Below are 27993 nucleotides of genomic sequence, written 5' to 3' on the forward strand. Positions count from 1 at the left end.
ATTTTGACTGGTTTGTTCCAAACTTATTTTTCCTTCAAGTATTTTTATTAAGTGCAATATGATATCGTTGCACAATATGATATTGTTGGGGAATTAATATATTGCATTAAAGCATTTCTGGCTATATTTAGTTGGTTGCTTAGTATTTACAAATTGATCAATATAATTTAGTAAATGAAAAAAAAATGTGTCTCCAATCCATTGGATCTCAAATTTTGGTGAGCATCAGAAACACCAGAAATCTTTATTGAAACACAAATTACCTTGGTCCTCTCCTAGAACGTTCTGATTTATGGAGTCTCTGCTGAGGTCTAGAAATTTACATGTTGAACAAATTCCCAGGTAATGCCACTCTAGTGGGTCACATTTTGACAACTACTGCTCTAAACCAACTGTTTATTCATTTATTTATCTGAGCTCCGCTCAATGTAGAAGCCAATTGTAATTCATTGTGGGACAAGATGGCAGAAAGCATCCCCTTCTTTAGAATATCTAAATATATGTTTGGAAACGTCTTAAAAACAAAAGTATTTGAATAACCATAATCTTGCTCACTGCAGAAATGTTATTCAAAATAAACATAAAATGCAACACTTTATTAAAGTAAAAGTATCTTTACTATTAATATACAAATGGTGAAGTGTGACAAGTTTGATATACTATAAGCCATACTTTCAATGTCTCTCATAAATACAAAACTTCAACATTTGCAGTATAATTTTTACAGTTTAGACATATATATATACAGCATTTCATAGGGACATACCATATTGAAACAATAAAAAAAGTTGTGGTAGCTAACTTAGGAATATAGAATTTGAGTGGAATATATAAATTAAAGAAAATAAAAGATAGTATGCTTTAGTACATACTAAGCACAGCATAGAGTTCACATACCAAAAAAGTTTTTTATTTTTTTTTAAACCCTTTATTTCTAACTTCACATATTTCTAGCAGGGTTTAGAGGCAAATGCTAAACCATGAATATTTCTTTAAGAGTTGGAACAAATAGGTTTGTTCTTGATAGTATCATTTGTTTTATACTATACATGTTCTCTAAAAAAAGTATTTGTAAAATTGAATCATGGGTTCTATCTCTGTTAACTTTCTCCTCTGTGTTTCACTCTTTTCTCCTTTGCATCAGTGTAATGGGCCATAATTTTCATCTAAGCAATGTTCCTAGTCGTTCCTGGTCTAGCACTTCTCAGAGTCAGGTCCTTAGCTATTTCAAATGTAGCAATTCAGTTTGCCTTTCTAGATCTGTTCATTTCTCTGTTTCTCTACTCTCCTATGTCAGGTTGTGATTGAAATTCTCCAACAGTGATTGTTTTGCTTACTGTCTTCCATGGGAGGCTAAAAGCGGATGCCAAAGATACATGTTTTTATTTCAGAAAAGAAAAAAATAAGTCGCAATATTTAAATTTACAGGGGCAATAATTCTGAATGTTGTGTGGCCAGAATCTCAAAAAGTGTATAAAATGAAAATTTAAAGAGGTAATATCAAATAATATATTTATGTTATAGGTAAAGTACTAAAGCGAGTAATAAACTATTTTTCTAAGAATATTAAGTGTGTTATCAAATAAATATTTACCATTATATATAATATAAAATTCTTTGCTTTTATATGAGAAGAAATAATTAATCTATTAGCATTCTTATATAATGTTAAATAGCTGCATCTACATGGATAAATTTAATTTTTTAAAAAAGGAAAGGTGGGGGCTGGAAGGAAATTATGTTTGTTCAACAACTACTGTATGTGAGGTCTTTTTATAAATTTCTCATTTACACATATAGTTGTTTCATATTAAGACATTATTAAGTCCATGAATAAAATAATTTTTTGAAAATTTACCTTTTAAGATTGAAGTATTTCATGTCTGTAACCATTCACAATTTAATTTCAGCCTACATTAATACATCCATATGCAATTTCAATGTGGCTAAGTATTAGTGCTTCAAAGGGTTAATAAACAGATGCAAATATTTTCTTTCTAGAGATAAATAATGCCAACCAACTTATTGTTAAAAATATTTCCACATACTCAGAAAGTTTGCTGAATAAGCACAATAAATGATTGTGGGTATGGATATGATTATAAAAAAACTGAAAGGGGGATTTAACTCAGTGTTTACCTTATTTTCTGTGAAAAAGAATAATGTGAACCTCATAAATAATTCTAATATGCTATTCCAATATTTCCTAAATTAGCTAATGAAAAATATTATTTCTACCACTTGAGCTTTACATATCTTCATCAGTGATAATTTTATCCCCAAAACTAAAGGTTAATTTATTATTCTAAACAAAATACACACAAATGGAAATAATGATGACCCAGGAGACACCATAGCAATTTGATTGATTTTCAAAAGTTTTCTGTTGTCTTTATCTTAACAGCTGGGAAAATTAAATTCCACAGTATCTGGAATGTATTTATTGTTTAGAAAAACAATACAGAACAAATTAGAATATTTCATGTGTGTGTATAAAAACAATTGTTTTGACATAAAGTAAATTATACAGTGTAGTTTATTATATTTAGATTTTATATTCAAGGTAAAATAGTTTGAATTGAACTTATTTACTGACTGTAAATAAGAGAGCATCATCTGAGTATCTCAGGTCTAAACAAAATATACTATAATGATGTTAATTGTAGTTTTTTTATGTTAATAAAGCAGAATGTCATGCTAATTAAAAGGCACAATACATCTTAATTATTTAAAAGAAGAACCATAAAACAAAGGTACGATTACAAAGTTACAATTAATTGCTGGCACACAAATAAATAATTTGGTTAATAAAATCTGTTTATATAAATATTTAATTCAAAGACTAAGATCCATATGAAGTTTGCTGGATCGAACAGCCTTTGAAAAATGCTTTTATAGGTATTAATATTAAAAATAAAAGAAAACTTAAGAAACATTACATTAATGTTAGACATTAGTATCAACAGAATGGCAATGTCTTACCCCACAAAAAAAATAAATAATCTTTAAAAATACAATTTTTAATTAAATTCATTTGACATCATTGTAAAATATGTTGACACACTAATCTGTGCCAGTTTTGAAAACAAAATATGTGTTAAAATTCTGATATTACTCTTTCGTCTTATATGTTGTTGAATACAGATTGTCACTGCCTAATTGCACCTAACCTATCAAGAAATACCAAGTTTTTGGTGATATCTTTGCCTCTTGGTTTAAAATATCATAGGGTTCAAATTATTTTAACAGTATTTATGTTCAGTCAATCTTTTTGACATTTTATAGTAATACTTAAGGGTACTCTCAGACAATAAAAATAACATTTATACGGTTATATGTATATGTTTAATCTAGAATAAGAATGAAACAGGTTATTTCAGTTCTACTCATATTTTACAATTTACTACAAGCCATCTTTTATTTTGAAACTTTTATAAATAATTTGGAGCATTCCATTGAAATATTAAAATAAATAGTTTATCACAGTATTGCCTTGCTTCAGCATGGCATGGATTTCAAGGACAAGAGGTAAGGACCACTCGGGCAACTGAAACAGTGCACTTGAAACAGTCTGACTATAATTAGTTTCAGATTATCTATTAATTTCAGATCATTACTCTACATGAGTGGCAGGAAATTTAACATCATATATATATATACATACACACACATATATATATATATATATATATATATATGAAATGTATGTCAATTTCTTTACAAGGAAAATCCAAATAAATGAGAGAAACAAATGTCAAATTGAGAAAACACAAAAATAGTTTGTTATTTATTATGATTTCTGCACTCTTGAAGTAAAGCACAAATATAACAATAGTAAACATGCTAATTGACTTTTTCAGTCATCCTAATTCTTTTACCATCATTAGTCTAAAACCATGTGGTCATATTCAGAAATAATTAGCATTCATGGCTATTGCTTCATGGACACTTTACTAAGCTTGTACAGTTTGCACAAACAAACTAATTCAAGTATTTTGACCTAGTTTTAGTACATTGGTACTAAACAAAACGAACAACAGAATAAACACAGCAAAATAAAGCAAACTGGATGATCAGACAAACATAAACTAAATAGCAACAGTCAAATCTGTCAAAGACCAGTTGGATAATCAAGTTAGTTAAAATGACCTAACTGATTTGTTTGTTTAGACGCTACTCAAATTCTTAGGTAGGCACAAAAATTCTGCTCTTTTCTTTAGAATCTGCCAAACTGGAAAGCAAGGAGAGATTCTACCATTATAACCCTGCAATTTATGGCAAAGACACTGTGATGATTTGGTGCCTTCAAATGTAGGTGGTCATATTCTGCACTGCTGTATCCAGAAAAGTGAGGAATTGTATAAAATTACTTAGTTGTCTCTCCTTGGCTGACAGTTTCAAGCACTTGGTAAATAAAAATATTCATGAGTTGCCTTAATTTTACATTTAATAACCATCAGATTATCTCTACAGAGAGACAAGTCCAAAGCAGGTTTCTGCAATGCTAAATATTGCTCCAATATTCCACTGGAACACATTCCCTATCCTGTCACTATTTGAGCTATAACACCACCTGAAACACCAAAGGTTCTGAATGTTACAGGGCCTAAAGAAACCTTTGGCTCTCACGGTTAATAAACCTGCTCCCAAATACTTATAATCATAAACACTTTTAAAAACCTTACATATAAGTTAAATCATATTTCACTCTTATCTCTGGGAGCTTGCATAGCTTGGAAGTTAATAAGTATTTTATTCTGGTATAATCCTGACAAAAGATATTAGAAAGTTTGTGTTGAATATTTAAGGAATGTCTTCAACCAAAATTGTTTATCAAAATCTTAAAAGAACTTCTAGCTAGAACATCCAGAATAGAACACATAGTGGTATTTAATTGTTTATCATTTATACTTTTATGGCACGTTAAAAAGTTAAATAATTTCTTCTTAATTTTTTCAGTCTTAAAATTTTAATTTCCATTAGCCAATTACATTTAATGATGGACCAATAACAGTGGGAAAATTAGTTCTCAAAAACTATATAAAACCGTGGGCTAAAAATATATCTGAGGATATGATTTGAAGTATTTGAACACTAAAGACTTGTTTTTTGATAAATTATTTAAAAAATAAACGATAATCACATATTTATAAATATATCAAGACACCATATTGATACTGTTCCCATTTCAAATTACTTTATTTGAAGCTGAGGGCAGAAATCAATATTATTTCACTCGCAATACATTAATTTTTTTGTGTAATCCATTGTGAATGAATAGGACATATATAAAGAGATAGAGATTCAGAAATTTTTTCTAATCTAATTTTATATACAACTAATATTCTTTCAAATGGGTAACAATTTTGATCTGGCACTTTAGCCTATCAAAAATCAATGTTGAAAAAGCACTAAACCATAACTTGAAATGAGTTCTCCAAAGTTTTCCACTCTTAATATCTGCTAAAGATAACTGGCTCTTTCAAGCCTAGTTTCCCTGAAATTCCCCTGATAAAATGAGTAACCATTATTAAGTGCCTTCACTTGAAGTTGAAAGCCACTTTAAAAATCTATTTGCCCAGAATAGGACTTATACACATGCAGGGCATTCTTACACATGTAGCTCACAACGTTGTTGTTTTGTTTTCTTTTTTCCTTGACCATTATTTGTTAGAGAGGTTAAAATATACTTGTTGGTTGTATTAAATATAGTTCTTAAGAAATAGAGCACATTAGCCATATAATATACTCCAGTACTTCAGGCATAGAATCAAATTGAATAACCAAGTGTTGGTGCCAGTCAGGTCTCGATACTGAAATTCTTAACAAAATTAACAACAACAGCAACAACAACAACAATAACAAAGGAGTGGACCATGGGCAGGAGTATTTGATCATATGTATATGTGTACAAGCTATTCCAAGCTAGAAGTTTCCCAAGAAATTAAGGTCAATGGAATAGTTTTGGTCATAGGGTCACTGCAATCCAAATGCTCTTTGTAATGTTGTTCAAGCAAGCCCCTGTAATATTGTTATGCTTTGCTGTCATCTTCTTTTGATTGAATGATGTCATTAGAAACTTTAATTTCCATAGTTTCTGGATTTAGAACTTCTTTCCCATTTTCTTCCTTTAAAGGCAATTTTCTGGAAGATAAAAAATAATAAGCTTCATTTTCTGAGGTATTTAATGAGATGTACCTTAACATTTAAGTTACTGTTTTGTAGAGAAACTATGCCCCCATAATATGATAATAATATGCTACAATAATTAGGAAAAATTAAATTTATTAAAATAATATAAAATAGATTAAAAATTGATCTAAAAGAAAATAAAAACAATTACATTGGCCTGTTAAAAACATAATGCAGAAAGATGAATGAAATAATATATTTATAGGTTTAGATGCACTAAGTTGTTCACTAAAGGGTGGCTTAGATTTGGTAACTAGGTGTTGATATCAAAAATATAATTACATGCTTTGGAAGGTAAAATGCCAAAACATTTTAAAATGTCAATTATGTGATTTATTAGTACTAAATTTTCTCTAGTGAAAACAATTAATAATTGTCATATTCTATTACATAAAATTTAGAAAACAGTCTGGGAATGGTGGCTCATGCTTGTAATCCTAGCACTTTGAGAGGCTGAGGCAGGTGGATCACTTGAGGTCAGGAGTTCAAGACCAGCCTGACCAACACAGTGAAACCTGGTATCTATTAAAAATACAAAAATCAGCCTTAAATCAGTTGATCCTGGAGGTGGAGGTTGCAGTGAGCTGATATCATGCCACTGCACTCCAGCCTTGCAACAGAGCGAGACTCCGTCTCAAAAAAATTAAAATAAAAAAAATAAAATTCAGAAACTGAGCAAATTAACAAGAATTAACAATATTCCTTAAATTTAATGCAAATGAACACATTTTAGGACTTGCTCACTTTTTAATATTTACTGTATATGTTTTCCTTTGTCTCTCTTCATTATTGTTTTTTTCTTGTCACTTTTATATCAATTTGTAACACAGTTTTTGAATTGTTTGCAATTGTAACTTATGAAGCAATGACTTTATTTCTTAACATCAAGACAGCCTCACAAACCTTACTTCAATGTCAATTAATTATGCTTTCTAGATTTTCCAAAAACTTGCAAATTCAATTGTTTACCATTGAGTACATGATATTTAGAGGTGAATTTTTCTCCCTTAATAACATACTTTTTCCACATCAAAAAAATTAAGTTAGAAATAGTATTCAAATCCATCTCTGTGACTTTAACCTTACTATTTTATGATGGAGTGAAAGTTACTATGCTAGTTCCTTTCGGATTTATTTTATATTTTTGAATGAGACGGGTAAAACATTTTGCATATCAAAGCCAGCAGAGCTAAGCAGTCAAAGTAATTTATAGGCAAAACTAGTAATATCCATTCCTGGGAATGAAGAAACATCGTACCAATGAGAACAGCTATTTTCCATATGTTATAAATAGTACAGTCTCAGTTACTCCTTTTTACCATTCACAGGTACTAAAAATATTGACAATAAAAGATTACAAAAGCAATGTGTCACTTTTAGCATCAAAATGTAGAGAAAGTTAGAGTTCTGATAGAAAGTTAGCATAATTCTTAATATATCTCCCACTCATGAACTATATATTGTTTTTAATGAACCAGCATTTTCACCAAATTGATAGTTGGTTTCTGTGTACAGAATTTCTTGCCACTTATGTTTAGGTAAAATTTTTTAAAATTACCATTAATCATATTATTTTGTATTGGTGTTTATTTTCTATAACTGAGACATAGAGTAGTTATTAAACTATCTTTTTTCTCAAAATATAGCCCACACCAAGAGCATATTCATAACTAATTTTCATGTATACCTCTTGTTTCTAAAGGGGATAATACAGAACCCACATCAAATACAGGTAATTTGAATTTAGATTGTAATGATCTCTAAATGCAATCACTAAAATTGGCTTGAGGATTTATATTAAAATTTTTTTATAGAGTAGAACTTTGTATTTGTGTAAATATTAATTATTTCAATCCCTTGTGGGCAGATAGAGGGAATTTGTGAAAAGAAAATCATTTTCTTCACCTGTGACATTTTGTCTTTGATTTAGGATGAGAAACCTAAATCAGTATACTCTTCAAGAAAATACTAGATGGTATAAAAATTAATATTTGTTCTGAAAAATAATAAAAAGTTGTTTTGCTGCACAGTAAAGAAGTGAGTGATCACCATGGTTTTCTTAGTATCACACACATCCAACAGAATACTACTATTACAACTTGGTAATAATGCATTTGCTTTGAATTATTCTAATTGTTCTGTGCAGGAATCTAGGAATATATTCATCTTTACAGGTTTTGTTATATACTACAGTTTTAATAGAGCTATTAGAGATAAATAAATAACCATTCTTTATGTTATTTATTTATCAAAAATAAATAACATAAAGAATGGAGACGAAGCATCATTTACTGCATAGACATTACAATGATAAACAATTTAATGTTATTTTCTCCTCTGTACAAATATTATTTATTTTAAAATTGCCTTGCATATATTACACTGACATTTATATTCAAAGTGATGACAAATTTCCTGACATGTCTTTATTTCAGTAAATATAATTATTTTGAAAGTGAAAACAACACAATCTTTTAAAGAAAGACTATTGTTGAAAATCTCAATGCTGTAAGATACTTATCTCGTTATACTTTTGCATTAAATTATAGATATATGGTTTAACAGACTTTCACATTCATACAAAATTTTCATGAAAAAGTCTCAACAGAAAATGGATTTTAGACATTCACATGTACTTTCATTGAAAAAGTAAAAGCACAATTCTTTTACAAATAATTAATATTTAAATACATAATATAAACAATAATAAAGTGTTATCGCCGGGCGCGGTGGCTCAAGTCTGTAATCCCAGCACTTTGGGAGGCCGAGGCGGGTGGATCACGAGGTCAAGAAATCGAGACCATCCTGGTCAACAAGGTGAAACCCCGTCTCTACTAAAAATACAAAAAATTAGCTGGGTATGGTGGCGCGTGCCTGTAATCCCAGCGACCCAGGAGGCTGAGGCAGGAGAATTGCCTGAACCCAGGAGGCCGAGGTTGCGGTGAGCCGAGATCGCGCCATTGCACTCCAGCCTGGGTAACAAGAGCGAAACTCCGTCCCAAAAAAAAAAAAAAATAAAAAAAATAAAGTGTTATCATTATGCCAACACCCATTTGAATATAAGTAAGCATTCCAAGCTACATACTCAGGCTCTGTTAGTGGTGTGGTTTCATTTGGTTCATTTACTGGGCTCCCATCTTCATGATTAGTAATTCTTTCATCCTCTGTTCTCATCTCCACTATTGGTTCTTTTGACCCATCTTTCCTAGAAACATAAAGAAAAAAATCTCACCTGTGTAATATAAAAATGATGCATTATGGAACAAATACAGTTTAAAATCCCCCAATTTTACCTTCCTCCAAGTAAACCCAACTTGGTTAATTTAAGAAAACCACTGAGAAATGCATTTAAATTTATTTCATTATCACTCAGAAAAAGAAAAAAAGAAATTTCATTTTGTCTAGATATCTTTTTCTGATCAAAACAGTATCAATTATTTTGTAAAATTGGTATACATTTTAAATTCTATTGTACGCTTTCTATTTGGAAAAAGTGAAAATATTTTGTTAATAAAATGTATAGCATTAAGTAGCTTTGTTTCCATCACTAGCCACATTTTAAAATATCAAAATATTTTAAAACGTTTTTAAAATAATTAAAACTTGGAAATATATTTTAAAATTTTAAAGCATTTGAAATATTTCAGAAATGTTGCTTTTATTTGAAAATTTAGAAGACAAAATTTGTATGTGTTATGTTTGCTTTTAAATATGTCGATCAATTTGTATAAAAGATCTTACCTGTAACATTATTGACTTCTAACATATTCACATTTTCCAAGAGTTTAAATAATATATTCTTTGTAACATACATGCATACTTCCTCAATTATAACTTCATATTCCAATATCATCTTTATGAAACTTCAAATATATGTGACAGTGAATGTAAATTTTTATAATTGATAAAAAATAGAAAACTTACTACAAAGTTTCACGTCTCAAAACTGAACAACAACACCACAAAGAGATAACAAGGAAGTTATTTGGTGATGACAAGGAGTGAAGTGGGATAGAAGACTTGGGAAAGAGGTACTCCAAATAAAGATTTCAAATAGGTGCAGAAACAAAACAAAAAATACTAAGGAGAGGTTGCAGACTTCAGTTTGTATTCATGCAACAGTCTTTATATGAATTTTCACAGCAACATTATTTATAAATTGCCAAAATTGTAATCAACTTGTCTTTTAATAGGTGAATGGATAGTAGGTAATAGATAAATAAGCTGTGGTCCATCAGTAAAATTGGAAATAGCTCCTAATAAAAAATGAATAAGCTACCTACTATAGAAGAACTTTAAATATATTTACTAAGGGAATTAAGGCAGTCTGAAATGACTAAATACTTTATGGTTCCAACTGTATGACATTCTGAAAATGACAAATGTATAAACACATTATTTCTTATCATAATGGTGGATATAGGACATTAAAATTTGTTCTTAAAAAGCATGTAAACTAGGATCACAAAAACAAAAGCCTGCAAACAACAAATCTACAATGGGCCAAAGACTGAACAGACTCTACAAATGTTGAGACTTATACAGACATTAATACTAAGGATATAAAATACTTTTGATCAGATCACAGTTACATATTGCTGCTCTTATGAGTATGTAAGTATCTCACATACACCTGCATCATAATTTGAAGAATAGCGTTGATAAAAATAGAAGAAAATCTAGAAGTGAATAAAGAAATTTTTAGCTCTGAATATCAGATGTCAGTAACAGACTGTGATTTAGATACATTTAGCAACATTCTCTGATCAGGGGTCCCCAAGTAAGTAAGATATATAAAATTAGTAAAGATAGATGAAGAGCCCATCACCATTGGATCTTAATGTTGTTTGTTTGTCTGTGTGTTAGTTTTTATTATTCTTCAATTGATTACTTAAAAAAAATTGCATGATACCATGTTTGTGATGACATACAAGATGATATTATTAGTGAAAATGTGGTTATTGATGATTCCTAGCAAGAAAATGATTCAAACATTCTCTTGTATTAACAATTTTTACAAAAATATGTGAAAAAGGCACAAGGCAGACAGAAGTAGTAAATTTTGATTTTATTGTTTTCCTTGCTAAAAATAAATAGACAAACAAATATCTTTAAATTAAAAAGAATGAAATAAATATTGCTGAAAGGAAATTAAAGATTACCAAGAGAAAACAATTTATAGCCTCTACAATTTTTATTGTTTTCAGTGATTGTTTTAATTTTAGATTTTGTTACATTAATTTTTTTCCAGACATTCTATGCAGATACCAGCACATGTGAATGAAAATGCATGTAGTTATTTTTACACAAATGGTAATATACTAATTGTATATAATAGTGCCTTTTGAATTAACACTGGTTATTAGCTATAATCTATATAAGGACATTTAGAGTTGCCTCTTATTTTATCATGCTGCATACTTTGCTGCTGTATGTATGATCACCACACATTTAACCAGTGGCCAACTGACAAACATTTAGGTTATTTTTTAACTTTTTATATTACAATAACTACCATAAGTATTATTAAGTGAATGTTTTACTTAATCTTACTTGAGTATATTTGAAATACACATAATTTACATGTCTAATCCCCCATCCATGGTAAGTTATATTAAGTAATATCAGAATCTTACTAATACTGTCTGTAGAATTATAAAGAGTAAATGAAGCAATAGTTGGTCAAAATTGTCACAAAATGTAATGTGAATAAGTTTGACAGTGTATAGACTGGTTAAGATTATATAAATTCCTGCCATATTTAATAACTGATTATTAAATAGAAAATAATAACAAGCATAGCATAATGTTTAGAAGGAGGTGTCCCAGAACCAAATTAGCTGGCTCTCCCACTAACTCATTGCATAAAGCTCTCCATCCCTCGTTGCTTAGTTAATAAAATGAAGATGGTAATAGTACCAAACTAATTCCTGTAGGTTACTTATAAAAGCTGATGCATTTGCAGCACTCCGTGTTACCTGCCATCACTATCCAGGAATGCATGGAAAAAATTTATAAAATTCACCAACTTGCAGACAAAAATATAAACTTTCACGTAATCTATAGCATCACACAGAAAAATATTTGGAAGGAACACAAAATCAAATTAATTAGGACACATCATATAAGTGACAAGTAAGAGAGAAGGTTAAATAATTGTATGAAAATATGTAAAGAACACGAAAAGACAATTAAAACAAAGCAGCCAAAAAAAAAAAAAAAAAAGAAAAAGAAAAGAAACAAGCACAGACTCGACCTAAACAGACAAATGCAAATCTTAAATAACATCAAAATAAAAACTCTTACTTATCAGATTGTCAGCAATGAACTGGTGATATTTAATATAACAGAAGCTGTAGGGACATATGCATTCTCTGCTTTTATTGCAGCTGTGAATTGAATAGACTTCTGTGGGCAATTTGCCAGCATTTTTCAATTTGGCCCTCCATTCTACATCTAGTATCTTACTGTATATTTACAAAATTTATGTATATAGATGTTCAAAACAGAACAGTCCATTATAAAAATGCTGAAAGTTTCTTCTAAATTGTAACAGTAAAGGAGTAGATACATGCATTATTATATCTAACACTATGGGATACTACTCTTACATAAAAAGAATGAGGAAGAGATTTATTTGCTGAAATGGAAAATTATTGAAGCTGCACTTCTAGATGACATAAATTTGCTAAAATTTATATACGTATATACATATGTACACAGAAATATCTCTCTCTGTGTGTGTATCCTAGTATATTATTTCTTTACAAACTATAGACCACATGGAAAATTATTGAGAAGGAAATAAATAACTGTTCATGCTTATGTAGAAGGCAGCAAATAGGATCAGTATTGATTAAGGACTTTGATTTCTACCTTTTACATTTCTTTGATTTTTGAGTTTTTAAATAAAATTATATATAATTGTATTAAATTAAATATAAAATTACATATAGACACTACTTTTGAAACTAAAATAGTTGGTTACTTACAGAAACACTAATAGATGTTATGTTTTATTAACAGAGAGAGAGAGATTTCCCATTAAAACTGTAAAGGTCTAAATGCACTCTGCCCCTGTCAAATGTCATCCAGTCTACCATGAAAGGTGACCTTATTAAATTAAATATAAATTATATATGTTAGTACCGCTTTTGTAACTAAAACATTTAGTTACTTAAACTAATACTATGTTATGTTTTATTAATATTAACAGAGAGAGAGAGAAACAGTTTCCACATTAGAGAAAGTAAATGTCCATGCACTCTGCCCCTGTCAGATGTCATCTGGTATATCATGAGAGGTAATATTATTGATTAATTAATAAGCACACCCTGCCACAATGTAAGGATTTCATGCAATTAATAAATCATGAAGACAGCATTGAGAATGATCAGTTTAGAAAAGGGAAGAGTAAAAGGGTATGCTGTGGTTACCTTAAAATACAAATATGGCTCTAAGGTTTTTAAAATATTGATGTGTTCTATGTTTTATTTCAGAATGCATAATTAATAAAAAATTTAAGTCTACTATGTAGAATAATTTACTTGCAAAGGTTTTTAACTTAAATGGAATGGAAGGAAATGCAAAAATAATCCAAATAAAACACATCCCAAATCAAAGTTAATATTGAAAATTTCATATTCCTTATACCTGCGTTGGACAGGAGAGATCATCATGTGACTTCATATTCTCTTTGTTTTTTCAGATTTTCTGATTAATTGCTTGTGATTCAAGTTTGGGCCCATGTATATAGTTAAAATTGAGGAGCGGTATTTACATAATATTTCATTCACAATAACCATTGGACCCTACCTACCGTTGTGATACTTTTGTAAGAAGGAATGAATAAAAGGGAGATTAGGGCTGAACATCCAAGACCTCATTGGTCTTATGTTTTTATGAATCAACCATGATATTTTCATTTTACATATTATAGAAGGGATGAAAATGATTCAAATATGCCAATTAGTCAAAAGCAAAATTTCACTCGTTTTTTGTAATCTCTGTGTCATTTTTTCCCAGGGTTTATAACTTGCTGAAGTATATAACTCTTTTTCTGGAATATTAGAAATTATATAATTATATTTCTTATCAATTTTATTCTGTATATTCACTTTCCCCCAAAATCCATGATTCTTTTTGTTTCTTTCTTATTATTTAGATCAGTGAAATTTAGTACAGTAGCCACTCTTTCAGGTGATAGATGAGTTGTAATGGAGTAGTGATAAATATTTCTAGGCACATATGTGAATATGTCCACTAGAAGGTAAACCTAGTTTATTAATGTTTTTCTTTTTATTTTAGTCTTTCGACTTTCCCTGTTTCACATATTCATTATTACAAACTATTAACTATATACATTATAATTCTTTTAACATAAGGAAAACAATCTGCTATGATGCCCAGCATTTATAAACTACAAAGAAAAATTTTAAAAATTCAATTGTATAGACTTCCTTTAGACCAGTTTGAATTTCATAGCAAAACTGAGAGGAAGACACAGAGATTTCCTATGTATTCCCTGCTCCCACCCATGCATAGCCTACTCATTAGCAACATCTCCCACCACAGTGGCACAGTTGTTACAACCAATGAACCCACACTGACATATCATTACCATAAATTTGTACTTTATATTAAGGTTCACTCTTGTGGTTGTACATTCTATGTGTTTGAAAACATTCGTAATGACATTTTCCCACAATTATTTTATCATACACAATAGTTTTACTGTCCTACAAATCTTCTATGCTCCACCTACTTATTCCTCCCTTCTTTCCAACATGTGCAGACACTAATCATTGTACTGTCTTCAAAGTTTTGCTTTTGCCAAAGCAAAACTATATTTGTCATATAGTTGGAATTATAACGTATGTAGTCTTTTTAAAGTGGCTTATTTCATTTAGTAATAATCTAGTAAAGTGACTTAATTCATTTAGTAATAATAAAAACTTATTTCATTTAGTAATAATAAAAACTTTCCCCTATGTCTCTTCATGGCTTGATAGCTCTTTCCTTATTAGTGCTGAATAATATCCCATTGGTGGGGTTACCACAGTTTATACACTCCTCTACTGAGGGATGTCTTAATGGCTTCTAAGATTTGGCAGCTATGAAACAAGCTTCTGTAAGAATCAGTGTGCAGGTTTCGGTGTAGACATACATTTTCAACTTCTTTGGGTAAATGCTAAGGAGCTTAAATGATAAATTTTAAAGTAAGAGCATGTTTATCTTTTTGAGAAGCTGCTAAATTGTCTTCCAAAGTGATTGCATCACTGCATTTCCGTCAGCAATGAATGAGATGTCCTGTTGCTTCACATCCACAATTGGTGTTGTCAGTGTTCTGAATGTTGACCATTTTAATAGTCTTGCAGTGGTATAGTAGCTCATTCTAATTTTCATTTCCCTGGTTCATAGGATTTGAAATATCTTTTCATAGGCTTATTTGCTATTTGTGTATCTTTTCTAATTAGGAATCTATTTTAGGTTTTTTGGCCCACTTTCCAATTGGGCAGTTTTTATTATATAGAGTTTAAGAATTATTTGTAAATTTCATATAATAGTCTTTTATCAGATATGTCTTTTGCAAATATTTTATCCCATTCTGTGACTTGTCTTTTCATTCTCTTAACAGTATCTTTTGCAGAGCATAAATTTTTAATTTTATAGAAGTCAAGCTTAATTCTTTCACGGAATGTGCTTTCATATTGAATCCAAAAAGTCATCACCCAAACCAAGGCTTCCTAGATTATCTGCCATGTTTTCTTCTAGCAGTTTTATAATTTTTTGATTTACATTTAGGTTGATATTACATTTTGAGTTAATTTTTATGAAGGGCATAATATCTGCATCTAGATACATTTTTTTTCTTATGGATTACAGTTGTTTCAGTACCATTTGTTGAAAATAACAACTCTTCACCATAGAACTGCCTTAACTACTTTGTGAAATGTCAGTTCATTTGAGTATATTTATGAGGGTCTATTTCTGGGTTTTTACTTGGTTCCATTAATTTTTTTGTTTATTCTTTGCCAGTATCACATTGTCTTGTTTACTGTAGCTTCTAGGAAGTATTGAAGTTAGATAGTGCCAGTCCTAAAAATTTATACTTTCAACATTACTTCGGTTATTGTGGGTCTTTTTACCTCTCTATGTAATAAACTTTAGAATCCATTTGTCATTTTCACATAATAACTTGTGATTTTGTTGGGATTACATTGATTCTCTGGATCAAGTTGGGAAGAGCTGACATCTTGTCCATATTGAGTCTTGTCCATATTGAGTCATGTTAATGTTCATGAACATGAAATATTTCTCCATTTATTTCATTCTTATTTTTTATCATCAGTTACATAGTTTTCTTCATACAGATCTTGTACATATTTTGTTAGATATATACCTGATTATTTAATTTTGTGGGTTGCTAATGACAGGAATAATTTTGTTTCTAACTTCAAATTTCACTTGTTCATTGCAGGTATATTTTTTATTTTTGCATATTAATTGATTTTGGTATATTAATCTTTTATCCTGCAACCTTGCTATAATCATTAATTATATTTGTTAGTTTTTTTAGACTTTTTACATAGACTAACATGTCATCTGCAAACAAAGAGAATTTTATTTCTTCCTTCCCAATCAATATGTCTTTTATTTCCTTGCCTTGTCTTATTGCTTTAGTTAGTTCTTCCAGTATAATGCTGAAAAGAAATAGTGAGAGAGGATATTTTTGACTTGTTCCTAATCTTAGTTGGGGCTGCTTCTGTTACTCACTAAGATGTAAAGAATAATGTAAGTTGTAGTTAATTTTAATATCCTTTATTAAGTTCAGAAAGTTCCTCCCTCATACTTATTAAAAGCTTTCATTATGAATGGGTATCAAATTTTGTGTAATGATTTTATGCATCTATTAATATGATTTTATGATTTTTCTTTATTATCTTGATGTGTTGGATTTATATTGATTTTTTAATGTTGAATCAGACTTGCATACCTGGGATAAATCCCACTTGGATGTGATACATAGTTTCTTTATAAAATCGTTGGATTTGATTTGCTAATATTTTGTTAATGGTGTTTGCATCTAAGATTAGAAAGATATTGGCCTGTAGTTTTCTTGTCATATCTTTGTCTAGTTTTGGCATTTAAGTAATGCTGGCTTTACAGAGTGAGTTAAAAAACATTCTCTCTGTTTCTATCTTTAGAAACAGAATATAGATATTGATATAATTTAAAGTTTAAACATTTGGTAGAATTCACCAGAGACACTGGGCTTGGTGCTTTCTTTGGGGAGACTATTAATTATTAATTCAATTTGTTTGATGGATATACAAATCCGTTTAGATTGTTTCTTCCTTTGTGACATTTAGCTGATTGTGCCTTTCAAGGAATTTCTCTATTTCACTTTGTTTATCAAATTATTGGCATAAAGTTGCTCATGGTATTAAATATTATCCTTTGAATGACGATGATGTCTGTAGTAATTATTCCTTCTTTGTTTCTGATATTCTTGTGTTCTTTCTCTCTCTTTCTCCACCTTTTAAAATTTTTCTTAGTTAGCTTAGGTATAGACAGCAATTTTGTTGATTTTTTAAAAGAACCAGCTTTCCATTTTAATTCTATTGATTTTATTTCAAAATTTATTTACTTCTTGTATAATGTTTATTATTTGTTTTCTTCTGCTTACTTTGAACTTAATCTGCTCTTTTATTCTTAGTTTCCTGAGGTAGAGAAATTTAGATAATACGCTTAAATCTGTCTTATTTTCTAATATATGTATTCACAGAAATCTCCCTGTTAACATTGCTTTCACTTCATCCCCAAAATTTTGATTTGTTGTGCTTTCATTTTCATTTAGTTAAAAATATTAAAAAATTTCTTTTGAGATATTTTTCTTAGACCTATATGTTATGTAAATGTACATTGTTTAATCTTCAAGCATTCGAAGTATTTTCTAGCTTTCTTTTATTGATTTGCAGTATAATTCCATTATGGTTTGAGGGCAGATATCGTTTGATTCCTATTTTTAAAATGCTTTAAGGTATGTCATATAACTTAGGGTGTGATCTATCTTGATGCGTATTCTAGGCAAGCTTGGGAAGTGTATGTATTCTGCTGTTACTGGATGAAGTAGTCTACAGATGACATATAGAGTTGATTGACGTTGTTTGGTTAAACAATGTCCTTACTGATTTGATTTTTTTTAATCAAAATTTTTTCATTTTTCTTATTTTTTTCTTTTTATTTCATTTTTTTTTCTGCTTGCTGAATTTGTTAGTTTCTTATAGAGCAGCATTAAAGTCTCCAGGTACAAAAGTGGATACATATTTCTCATTAAGTTGTATTAATTTTTGTCTCACATATTTGTATGCTTTATTGCTAAATACATACATGTTAAAGATAGCTATATTTTACTTGAGAAATGACCACATTATAAATAGGTAATATCCCTTTAGAAAGCTGATAACTTTTCTTGCTCTGATGTTGACTGCATCAGGCATCAATATTTCTACTCTTGCTTTCATTTAATTCGTATTAGCATAGCGTGCCTTTCTGTATCCATTTATTTTTCATTTATGTGTGCCATTATACTTATTTTGTGTGTGTGTGTGTGTGTGTGTGTGTGTGTGTGTGTGTATGTGAACAATATCTGGTTGGGTCTTGTTTTTTTTTTTAAATCTACTCTGACAGTCTCTGCCTTTCAATGGATCTATTTAGATGACTGCAATTTCAAGGTAATTATTGATGCAATTGATAAATATCTATTATATTTGTAACTATTTTATTTATTGCCCTATTCATTATTTCAGTTTTTGTCTTTCACTATTTTTCTGTCTTTGGCTGTTTAGATCAAGTATTTTATATGATTCAATTTTCTTTCCTTAGCATATCAGTTATACTTCTTTAACTTGTTTATTTGTTGTTCGAGAATTTTCAATATACATTTACAATGAAGTGAATGAAGTCAACTTTCAAATAAAACTGTACTGTTTCATGGGTAGCAGCAGTTCCTTATAATAAGTTATTTCTAAATTTTTCCTCTCATCTCTTACATCATTGTTACCATTCATTTATCTTATACATAGTATATATACATATATATATATAATAAAATATATTGTTTTCGTTATTATTTTCTTATGACCAAAAATAAGAAAAAGTAAAAATTTTTAATTTACCATCACGTATTCTTTTTGTGATGCACTTTCTTTCTTTAAAAATATATTAGGGGAAGGACAGTCTCTTCAATAAACTGTGCTGGGTAAACTAGATAGATATCTATATGCAGAAGCATAAATTTAGAACTTAATCTCTAAACATACATAAAGATCAAATCTAAAATGATTAAAGACTTAATCTAATATCTGAACCCATGAAACTACTAGAAGAAAAATTTGGTGAAATTCTTCAGGATATTGGGCTGGGCAAAGATTTCTTGATTAAGAACCCGTGAACACAGGCAATCCAAACAAAAAATGGACAGATGGGATCACATCAAACTCAAAAGGTTCTGCATAGAAATGGAAACGATCAGTAAAGTGAAGAGACAATAACCAGGATATATTAAGAAACTCAGCTCAACAGCAAAACAATAACAAACAAAAACAACAAAACAAAAAACAAGTCCAATTTAAAAATGATCAAATGATCTGGAAATCTAAGTTTCTAGTTTATAGCATTTTCTACTCTGAAGAACTTGTTCAGGGCCAGCTGCAGCGGCTCATGCCTGTAATCCCAACACTTGGAGAGGCTGAGGTGGGTGGAGGTCAGGAGTTTGAGATCAGCCTGGTCACCATGGGGAAACCCTGTCTCTACTAAGAATACAAAAATTAGCTGGGCATGGTGGTGAATGCCTGTAATCCCGGCTACTCAGAAGTCTTACAAGGAGAAACACTTGAATCTCAGAGGGGGAGGTAGCAGTGAGCTGAGATCATGCCACTGCAGTTCAGACCAGGCAACAGAGTGAAACTCTGTCTCAAAAAAAAAAAAAAAAAGAATTTGTTCAAAACATTTCTTGCAAGTCAGGCCCATTGGCAAAACATTCTTTCTATTTTTTGTTTGTCTGAGAAAGGATATTCTTTCTGTTGTACATTTGAAGGATAATTTCACAGAGACAGAATTCCACACTAGCGGGGTTTTCTCTCTCAACACTAAAAATATTTCACTTAACTAAATTCTTGCTTTTATGGCTTCTGCAGAAAATTCTGGGGTAAAACATATTTTTGCTCCATCAGTAAGGCTGTTTTTACCTCTGGCTCTCTGGCTTCTTTCAGTATTCTTTCTATATATTATAGAAAGCACATATGTAAATTTATATATATAAGGAATATATAAATATATTATTCATTCAAATAGATTCATATTAATATATATAGTATTCATTCATATATCATCTTCATATTCATATGTAAATATATTATTCATATATATTTGTATTTATAAATACATTATTCATTCATGTATATTCATATTCACATATAAAATATAAATATATTTTTACTCATATATGAATATTCATATATAAAATACATAAATATACTATTCATTCATAATGAATATGAAAAATATATTCATGTCTATTCTTATACGTGAATATATACACATTAATTTTCTGCAGTTTGAATATGATGTACTTATGTGGGATTTTTTTCAACATGTTTGAATTTGCATATTTGAATTTCCTGGATCTGTGGTACGATGCCTGACATTATTTGGTAAAATTCTCAGTCATTATTGCTTCAAATATTCCCTCTGTTTACTTCTCCCTGTCTTCTTATTTAAATATTACCAATGTGTATATATTTTATATTTATAAAATATATATATATAAATATATAAATATAAAATAAATTTTATATTTATTCCATGGTTCTTGATATTATGTTCTTTTTGTTTGTTTGTTTATTTGTTTGCTTGGGTCTTTTTTTTTTTTCCTCTTTGCCTTTCCATTTTGGCGGTTTTTGCTGAGGCTTCTTCAAGCTTAGAGATTCTTTCTTCAGCTGTTTCTATTCCACTAATAAGCCCATCAAAGACATTCCTCTTTTTTAGACTCTCCATCTCTCTACTTGTATACATGGCACATCTGCTATTGCCTATTGTCTACCTGTTAGAGTTCTTAGCATATTAATCATAGTTATCTTATATTCATAGTCTGATAATTCTAACATCATCATCGTATCTAAATCTGGTTCTAATGCTGCCTCTCTCTTCAAACTGTGTTTTTTTGCTTCTTAGAATCCCTTGTAATTTTTTTCTTGATAGCTGGACAGAACATACTGGGTAAAAGTAAATGCTATCAATAGGCCTTTAGTAACATGGTGGTAATGTGTGGGGCAGAAGAAGAGTTTATCATCCCATGATTAGGTCTCAGTCCTTTAATGAGTCTGTGATTCTGGCTGTAAACTTCAAAAGCATATCTCACATCCTCCCACAACCTTGGTGGGACAGAATGACTAGAGTGGGCTGGTTTTGGGGATTTCCAGGGGGAAACCTAGAACAGGGTGGTGTTGGGTAATTCCATTCTGCAAGTCAGGTAGACTCTGATAAAAATCCCAAGTTAGGCTCTGATTAAAGAGTTTCTTCTGAGAGTAGACCTTGTTAAGAACGTAATGCTCTGGTATATTTTTAATGTAGTTACTATTCACTTCCAATTTCAGAAATATGAGATATTTCTCTAATATTCATTGTAAGAACTTGGTTAAGCTCCTGAAAGTAAAATCCTCAGATGCATAGGACCTCCAGTGACTAAGTTGTCCTGGAGTTTTCAATTCACTGACTGGTCCACATGGAGCCTCAACCAATTCATGAATAACATTTTTTTTTTCCTATTCCAGAACTGGTTCTTATAGATGTTTCTGCATATAGGTTTCTACTCTGATAAGCTGTGATTTTTCTGTATCTGCCTCTCTGTCTCTTCAATTGTCGGGACATAGTTTGCACTACAACCAAATTTTTCTTATGAATCTAAGAGAATTGTTGATTTCAGTTTGTTTAGCTTTCAGTTTATTAGGAGAGAGCAGCAAATTTTAATCTCCTTGCATGCTGGGCTGAAAAATGGAAGTATTGTTTTGGTTTGTTTTGCCAGTGTTATTCAGAAAATACAGTTGATATTTCATACATATTTCTTCAGTTTTTGAGTCATATCATAATTTCTCTTGTAACAAAGCCTTTTACGCAGTACATTCCCTCTGCCTGAAGAACCATTTTCCACACCCCTGACCACATACACAGGTCAGCTAGTTAATTCCTCCTCGTCTTTTTTATGCTTTAGTTCTTTCACAACTTGATTAGATAAATATGAGTTGGTAAATTATTTACTTTTACATAGCATTCATAAGACATTATTTATTTGTCATTTGATTTTTTAAAATTAAAATGTGTTTCCTGCCAGAATAAAAATTTCCTGATAGAAGGAAATGAGTCTGCTTTTTTACAAGTAATAGTCACAGAAGTTAGAACTGTCTCTTGTTGTATAGATGATCAATAAATATTTTTAATATTAATGCTTAGTAAATTTCACTTGAGTAAATAACAGTAAAAAGATAATTTGATAAAATGTATTGTTAGTTTGATAAGAAAAACTCTGAGAATGCAAGCTATATGTTAATTTAAATTTATAAGAATTAAATTAAAGTTAACTTTACACTAATACTATTCTCTATGACATTGATTTTAATTGATCTTTTCTCAGCTGTGAGGTGCTCTTAAAACAAAAATGCTTCAAGTGTAATTAATGTGGATTTAATAAATCATCATAGTCATAAGTTTTGAAAACATTAAAGAGTTAGTCTCAGAATGCTAGGGATCATATTTAGAAGCTAGTATATATCTGAACAGTCAAATCAGTTATACCCTATTTCTCATTAAGATTTTATATCTTTTGCAAACTTGAACAATACATTTTTGAAGAGCTGAAAGCTCTTTTCCCAAGGTACAAGAAATTTATATAAAAATGGGGTGATCAATAATAAGCATGGAACTAGCCACATATTTTCATTTTCTCAATTCCTTAAGGTTAATTAAACTCAGCAGGATTTAAAAACAGAGGTGTTAGTGTACAAATTAACAAATAGTAGAGTTATATAAAAGTAAACAGCACAACTGCATGGACCTGGTTGTTTGCACAGTTAATTAACCAAAGGCATGAAGGTACATTTTGATTTCTCTCCTTCCCTAACCCCAAAATAAAATCAATCAACAGATACTTGACATTACCTCAATTATATCTGAAATACATCCTCTCATTTATGTAAGTGTAATACCACTGCCTTGGGACAAAAGAAAACAACAACAACAACAACAACAAAAATCCAACAATTTTCATCTGGTGTACTTGAAGCTCCTCTTACCTGGTCTCCCTGGTTGTAAATCATTCCCTTAAACCTACCAGGCCCAATAATTCCTTCCTTATGCAATAGCAAAAATCATCTTTTTAAAACTCTTCTAGTAGTTTTCTATTTCAAATAAAAGTCAGACTCTTTTCTTTGATGCAAGAAGATGGAATAATACTTTGGTCCCTAGATAATTTTCCAGTCTTATATTTATACCAGTTTATCTCTCCCTGCCTCTCACCACTAAGGTTCATTTGTCTGAACATACCAAGTTTATTCCCATGTTAGAACCTTTATATTAATTGTTTTACGCCTGCCTAGAATGTTCTTTCCCTTGATTGTTATATTACTTGCTCCTTATTATCCACCCTTAAGCTTAATGTCACCTCCCCAAGTGGTGTTTATGACACAGTGTCAAATAACAACTTAACATCCTGCCTTTCATTTGTTTAGTGCTTATCACTACTGGACACTTCAGTTTTACTTAACATTTATTAACTGCCTTCGTGCACAATAACTTGAACTCCATGTGAACAAAGTTATTGTTTGCTTTGCTTACTAATTTGTTCCCAGGTTCTATAAAAGTGCTTATAACCTTGCATTTGTTCCATAAATATTTGCTCAGTGGATGAGCAAAAGAGAAGACATATAAAATTTAATATATATCTCGATCTATACCTTTATATATAACATAACATATATAGTATATGTAATGATGTTAGTATATATAATATTTATTCAATGTGTTTTATCATGTGACTCTATTTAAATAAAACAACTAAAACTAAGTTTCGTGATCTATTTGTTTAGTTAGGAAGTCAAAGTAAAAGTACGGAAAATTATTAGGAGACATAAAAGGTAATGATGAAGAAAATCAAAGATATTGGAAATGAATTGATTCCACTGTATTTACCACATCTCTTATTTGTATCTCGTTTAGTGTGCAGTACAAACTAACTGATGTTGATTCTTTAGTTTATTCCATGTCCAACAAATATGCAGTTTGCATTGTGTTTGAGAACAATTGAATCTAATTTTTGAACTGAAATATGTTACCTAATTGCCATCTTATGAAGTTAAAATAACCCTTACAGAATATACATAACAAAGGGTCATAGACAAACAATCTAGTAAAATTGAAATAGGCTTGGAGATGTAAAAACAATGTAGCTATGGGGATTTGATTCTCCTAAATTTCTAACCCTAACACATAATTATTATTAAATGCCAGGCATTATAATGGTAATTTTGCATATATTGCATCAATTTCTTAAGTCACACAATATGTGGAGCAGAAATGCAAATATTCCTTTATGGATAAAGAAACTAATGTTCACAGAAGTCAGAATAACTTGTCCAAGTATACTGGGATTCAAGTTTATTTATTTTGCCACTGGTTCTTGGAATCTTTTCACAGCTACTTAAAAATAGACTTAAAATGGTACTCCCTTAAAATGAAATAAATTTTTATTTTTTTCTTGAGATGGAGTCTTGCTCTGTAGCCCAGGCTGGAGTGCAGTGGCCCCATCATGGTTCACTGCAACCGCTGCCTTTTAGGTCCAAGCAATTCTCCTGCCTCAGCCTCCTGAGTAGCTGGGATTACAGGCGCATGCCACAATGCCAAGCTGATTTTTGTATTTTGGTTTAGCCAAGTTGGCCAGGCTGGCCATGAACTCTTGGACTCAGGTGATTCACCCACCTCGACCACCCAGTCTTTTGACAATGGAAAACAATAAACTAAAAAGAAATAAGAGGAACTCTGGAAACTATACAAACATATGGAAATTAAAAATATGCTCCTGAATGATCATTAAGTCAGTGAAGAAATTAAGAAGGAAAATTAAAAATTTATTGAAACAAATGATAATGGAAACACAAAATACCAAAATCTGTAGGATACTCCAAAAGTAGTAGTAAGTGGGACATTTACAGCAATAAACGTCTAACAAAAATAGCAGAAACACTTAAACAAAACAACCTGAACAATGCATCTTAAAGAACTGGAAGTGCCAAAGCAAATTCAACCCAAAAGTAGTAGAAGAAAATAAATAATAAAGATCAGGCAGAAATAAATGAAATTTACACTTAGAAGCCCTAAAGATAAGAAAAAGTGATTTTTTTAGCAAGACAATAAAAATGATAAATCTTTAGCCAGACTAAAAGACAGATGAGTCAAATAAATAAAATTACAGATGAGAAAGGAGACATTAAAACTGATATCACAAAAATCCAAAAATCATGGCCGATCATGATGGCTCATGTCTGGGAGGCCCTGTGAGGTCACTTTGGGAGACCAAGGTGGGCAGATTACTTGAGGTAAGGGATTCAAGACCAGTCTGGGCAATATGGTGAAAACCTATCTCAACAAAAATACAAAGATTAGCTGGGCATAGTCCCAGCTACTTGGGAGGGTGAGAGGCAGGAGGATCACCTCAGCCGAGGAGGTGAAGGTGGCAGTTAGCCGAGACCACATCACCGCCCTCTAGCCAGCCGACAGAGCGAGACTTAATCTCAATAAAGAAAAAAAAAGTCATTAGACAATATTATGAGAAACTGTATGCAAAGTGGAAAACTAGATAAATTCCTAGACACATACAAACTACCAAGGCAGAACCATAAAGAGATCCAAAACCTCAATAAGCCAATATAAGTAATGAGACAGAAGCAGTAATAAAAATTAATTAAAGAAAAGTTCAGGACTTGAATAGGTTGACTTATGAATTCTACTAAACATCAAAGCGGAATTAATATCAATTCTACTCAAACTATTCAATAATATTAAGGAGGTGGGAAAACTCAAAAACTCATTCTACCAAGTCAGTATTACCTTAACATCAAAATCAGACAAAGACACAAATAAAAAGGAAAACTACAGGACTACAGGCCAATATCTCTGATGAACATAGATGCAAAAATCCTCAACAAAGTATGAGCAAACTGAACCCAACAACACATTGAAAATATCATTCATTTAGATCAAGGAAAATTTATCCCAGGGGTGCAAAGGTGATTTAACACATGTAGATAAATAAATGTGATATATCATATCAACAAAATGTAAGAAAAGTAAAACATATAATAATTTCAATTTATGCCGAAAATACTTGATAAAATACATCAATTCATCACACTTTAAAAAACTGGATATAGAAGTAATAAAGACACTTCAACACAATAAGAGCTATTTATGACATATCCATAGCTAGTATCATAATGAAAAGGCAAAAATGGAAAATCTTTCCTCTAAGATCTGAATCAAGACAAGGATGTCTACTTTCACCACTGGTATTAATATAGTACTGGGAGTCATAGCCAGAGCAATTAAGACAGATAAAGAAATAAAACACATCCAAAGTGGAAAGGAAGGAGTCAAATAACCCTTCTTATAATTATATCATATATTTAGAAAATTCTAAAGACTCCAAAAAGAAACTATTAGAACCAACAAATAAATTTAGTAATGTTTCAGCGTATAAAATCAACATATAATAATCAGTAACATTACTACATGTCGACAGCAAACAATCTGAAAAAGAATCCAAGAAAGTAGTCTATTTGTAAAAGCTAAAATCAAAGTGAATTAAATACTTAAATGTAAGACCTAAAACCATAAAAGCCCTAGAAGAAAACGTAGTCAATACCATTCAGGACATAGGCCTCAGCAAAGACTTCATGTCTAAAACACCAAAAGCAATGGCAACAAAAGCCAAAATTGACAAATGGGATCTAATTAAACTAAAGAGCTTCTGCACAGCAAAAGAAACTACCATCAGAGTGAATAGGTAGAAAATTTTTGTAATATCTCCATCTGACAAAGGGCTAATATCCAGAATCTACAAAGAACTTAAACACATTTATAAGGAAAAAAAATCAAAAAGTGGATGAAGGATATTAACAGACACTTCTCAAAAGGAGACACTTATGCGGCCAAAAACATATGATAAAAAGCTCATCATCACTGGTCATTAGAGAAATGCAAATCAAAACCACAATGAGACACCATCTGATGCCAGTTAGAATGGCAATCATTAAAAAGGAGAGGATGTGGGGAAATAGGAACGCTTTTACACTGTTGGTGGGAGTGTAAATTAGCTCAACCATTGTGGAAGACAGTGTGGTGATTCCTCAAGGATCTAGAAATAGAAATACCATTTGACCCAGCAATTCCATTACTGGGTATATACCCAAAGGATTACAAAACATTCCATTATAAAGACACACGCACATGTAGGTTTACTGCAGCATTGTTCACAATAGCAAAGACTTGGAACCAACCCAGATATCTATCAATGATAGAATGGATAAAGAAAATGTGGTACCTATATATCATGGAATACTAAGCAGCCATAAGAAAGGATGAGTTCATGTCCTTTGCAGGGACATAGATGAAGCTGGAAACCATAATTCTCAGCAAGCCAATACAAGAACAGAAAACTAAACACCACATGTTCTCCCTCATAAATGGGAG

General features: G+C 30.6%; 1 protein-coding gene across 2 annotated transcripts in view; it reads right to left on the minus strand.

Annotated features, from left to right (window-relative positions):
- Positions 1–575: 575 nt before the first annotated feature.
- NCAM2 (neural cell adhesion molecule 2) overlaps positions 576–27993 on the minus strand; it is a 540885-nt gene continuing 513467 nt past the window's right edge. The window contains exons 17-18 of one of the 2 annotated variants that reach the window (XM_032277132.1): positions 9278–9397; positions 576–6144 (exon numbers count right to left, since the gene is read on the minus strand). In XM_032277132.1, the coding sequence (XP_032133023.1) occupies positions 6033–6144; positions 9278–9397 (232 nt within the window). In that variant the 3' untranslated portion in view covers positions 576–6032. The remainder of the gene's footprint in view (positions 6145–9277; positions 9398–27993) is intronic. The other variant, XM_032277133.1, reaches the window with a different exon arrangement.

The sequence above is a fragment of the Sapajus apella genome, unplaced genomic scaffold, assembly GCF_009761245.1.
Source record: "Sapajus apella isolate SASKATOON/1434 unplaced genomic scaffold, GSC_monkey_1.0 scaffold8, whole genome shotgun sequence".
Lineage (NCBI taxonomy): Eukaryota > Metazoa > Chordata > Mammalia > Primates > Cebidae > Sapajus > Sapajus apella.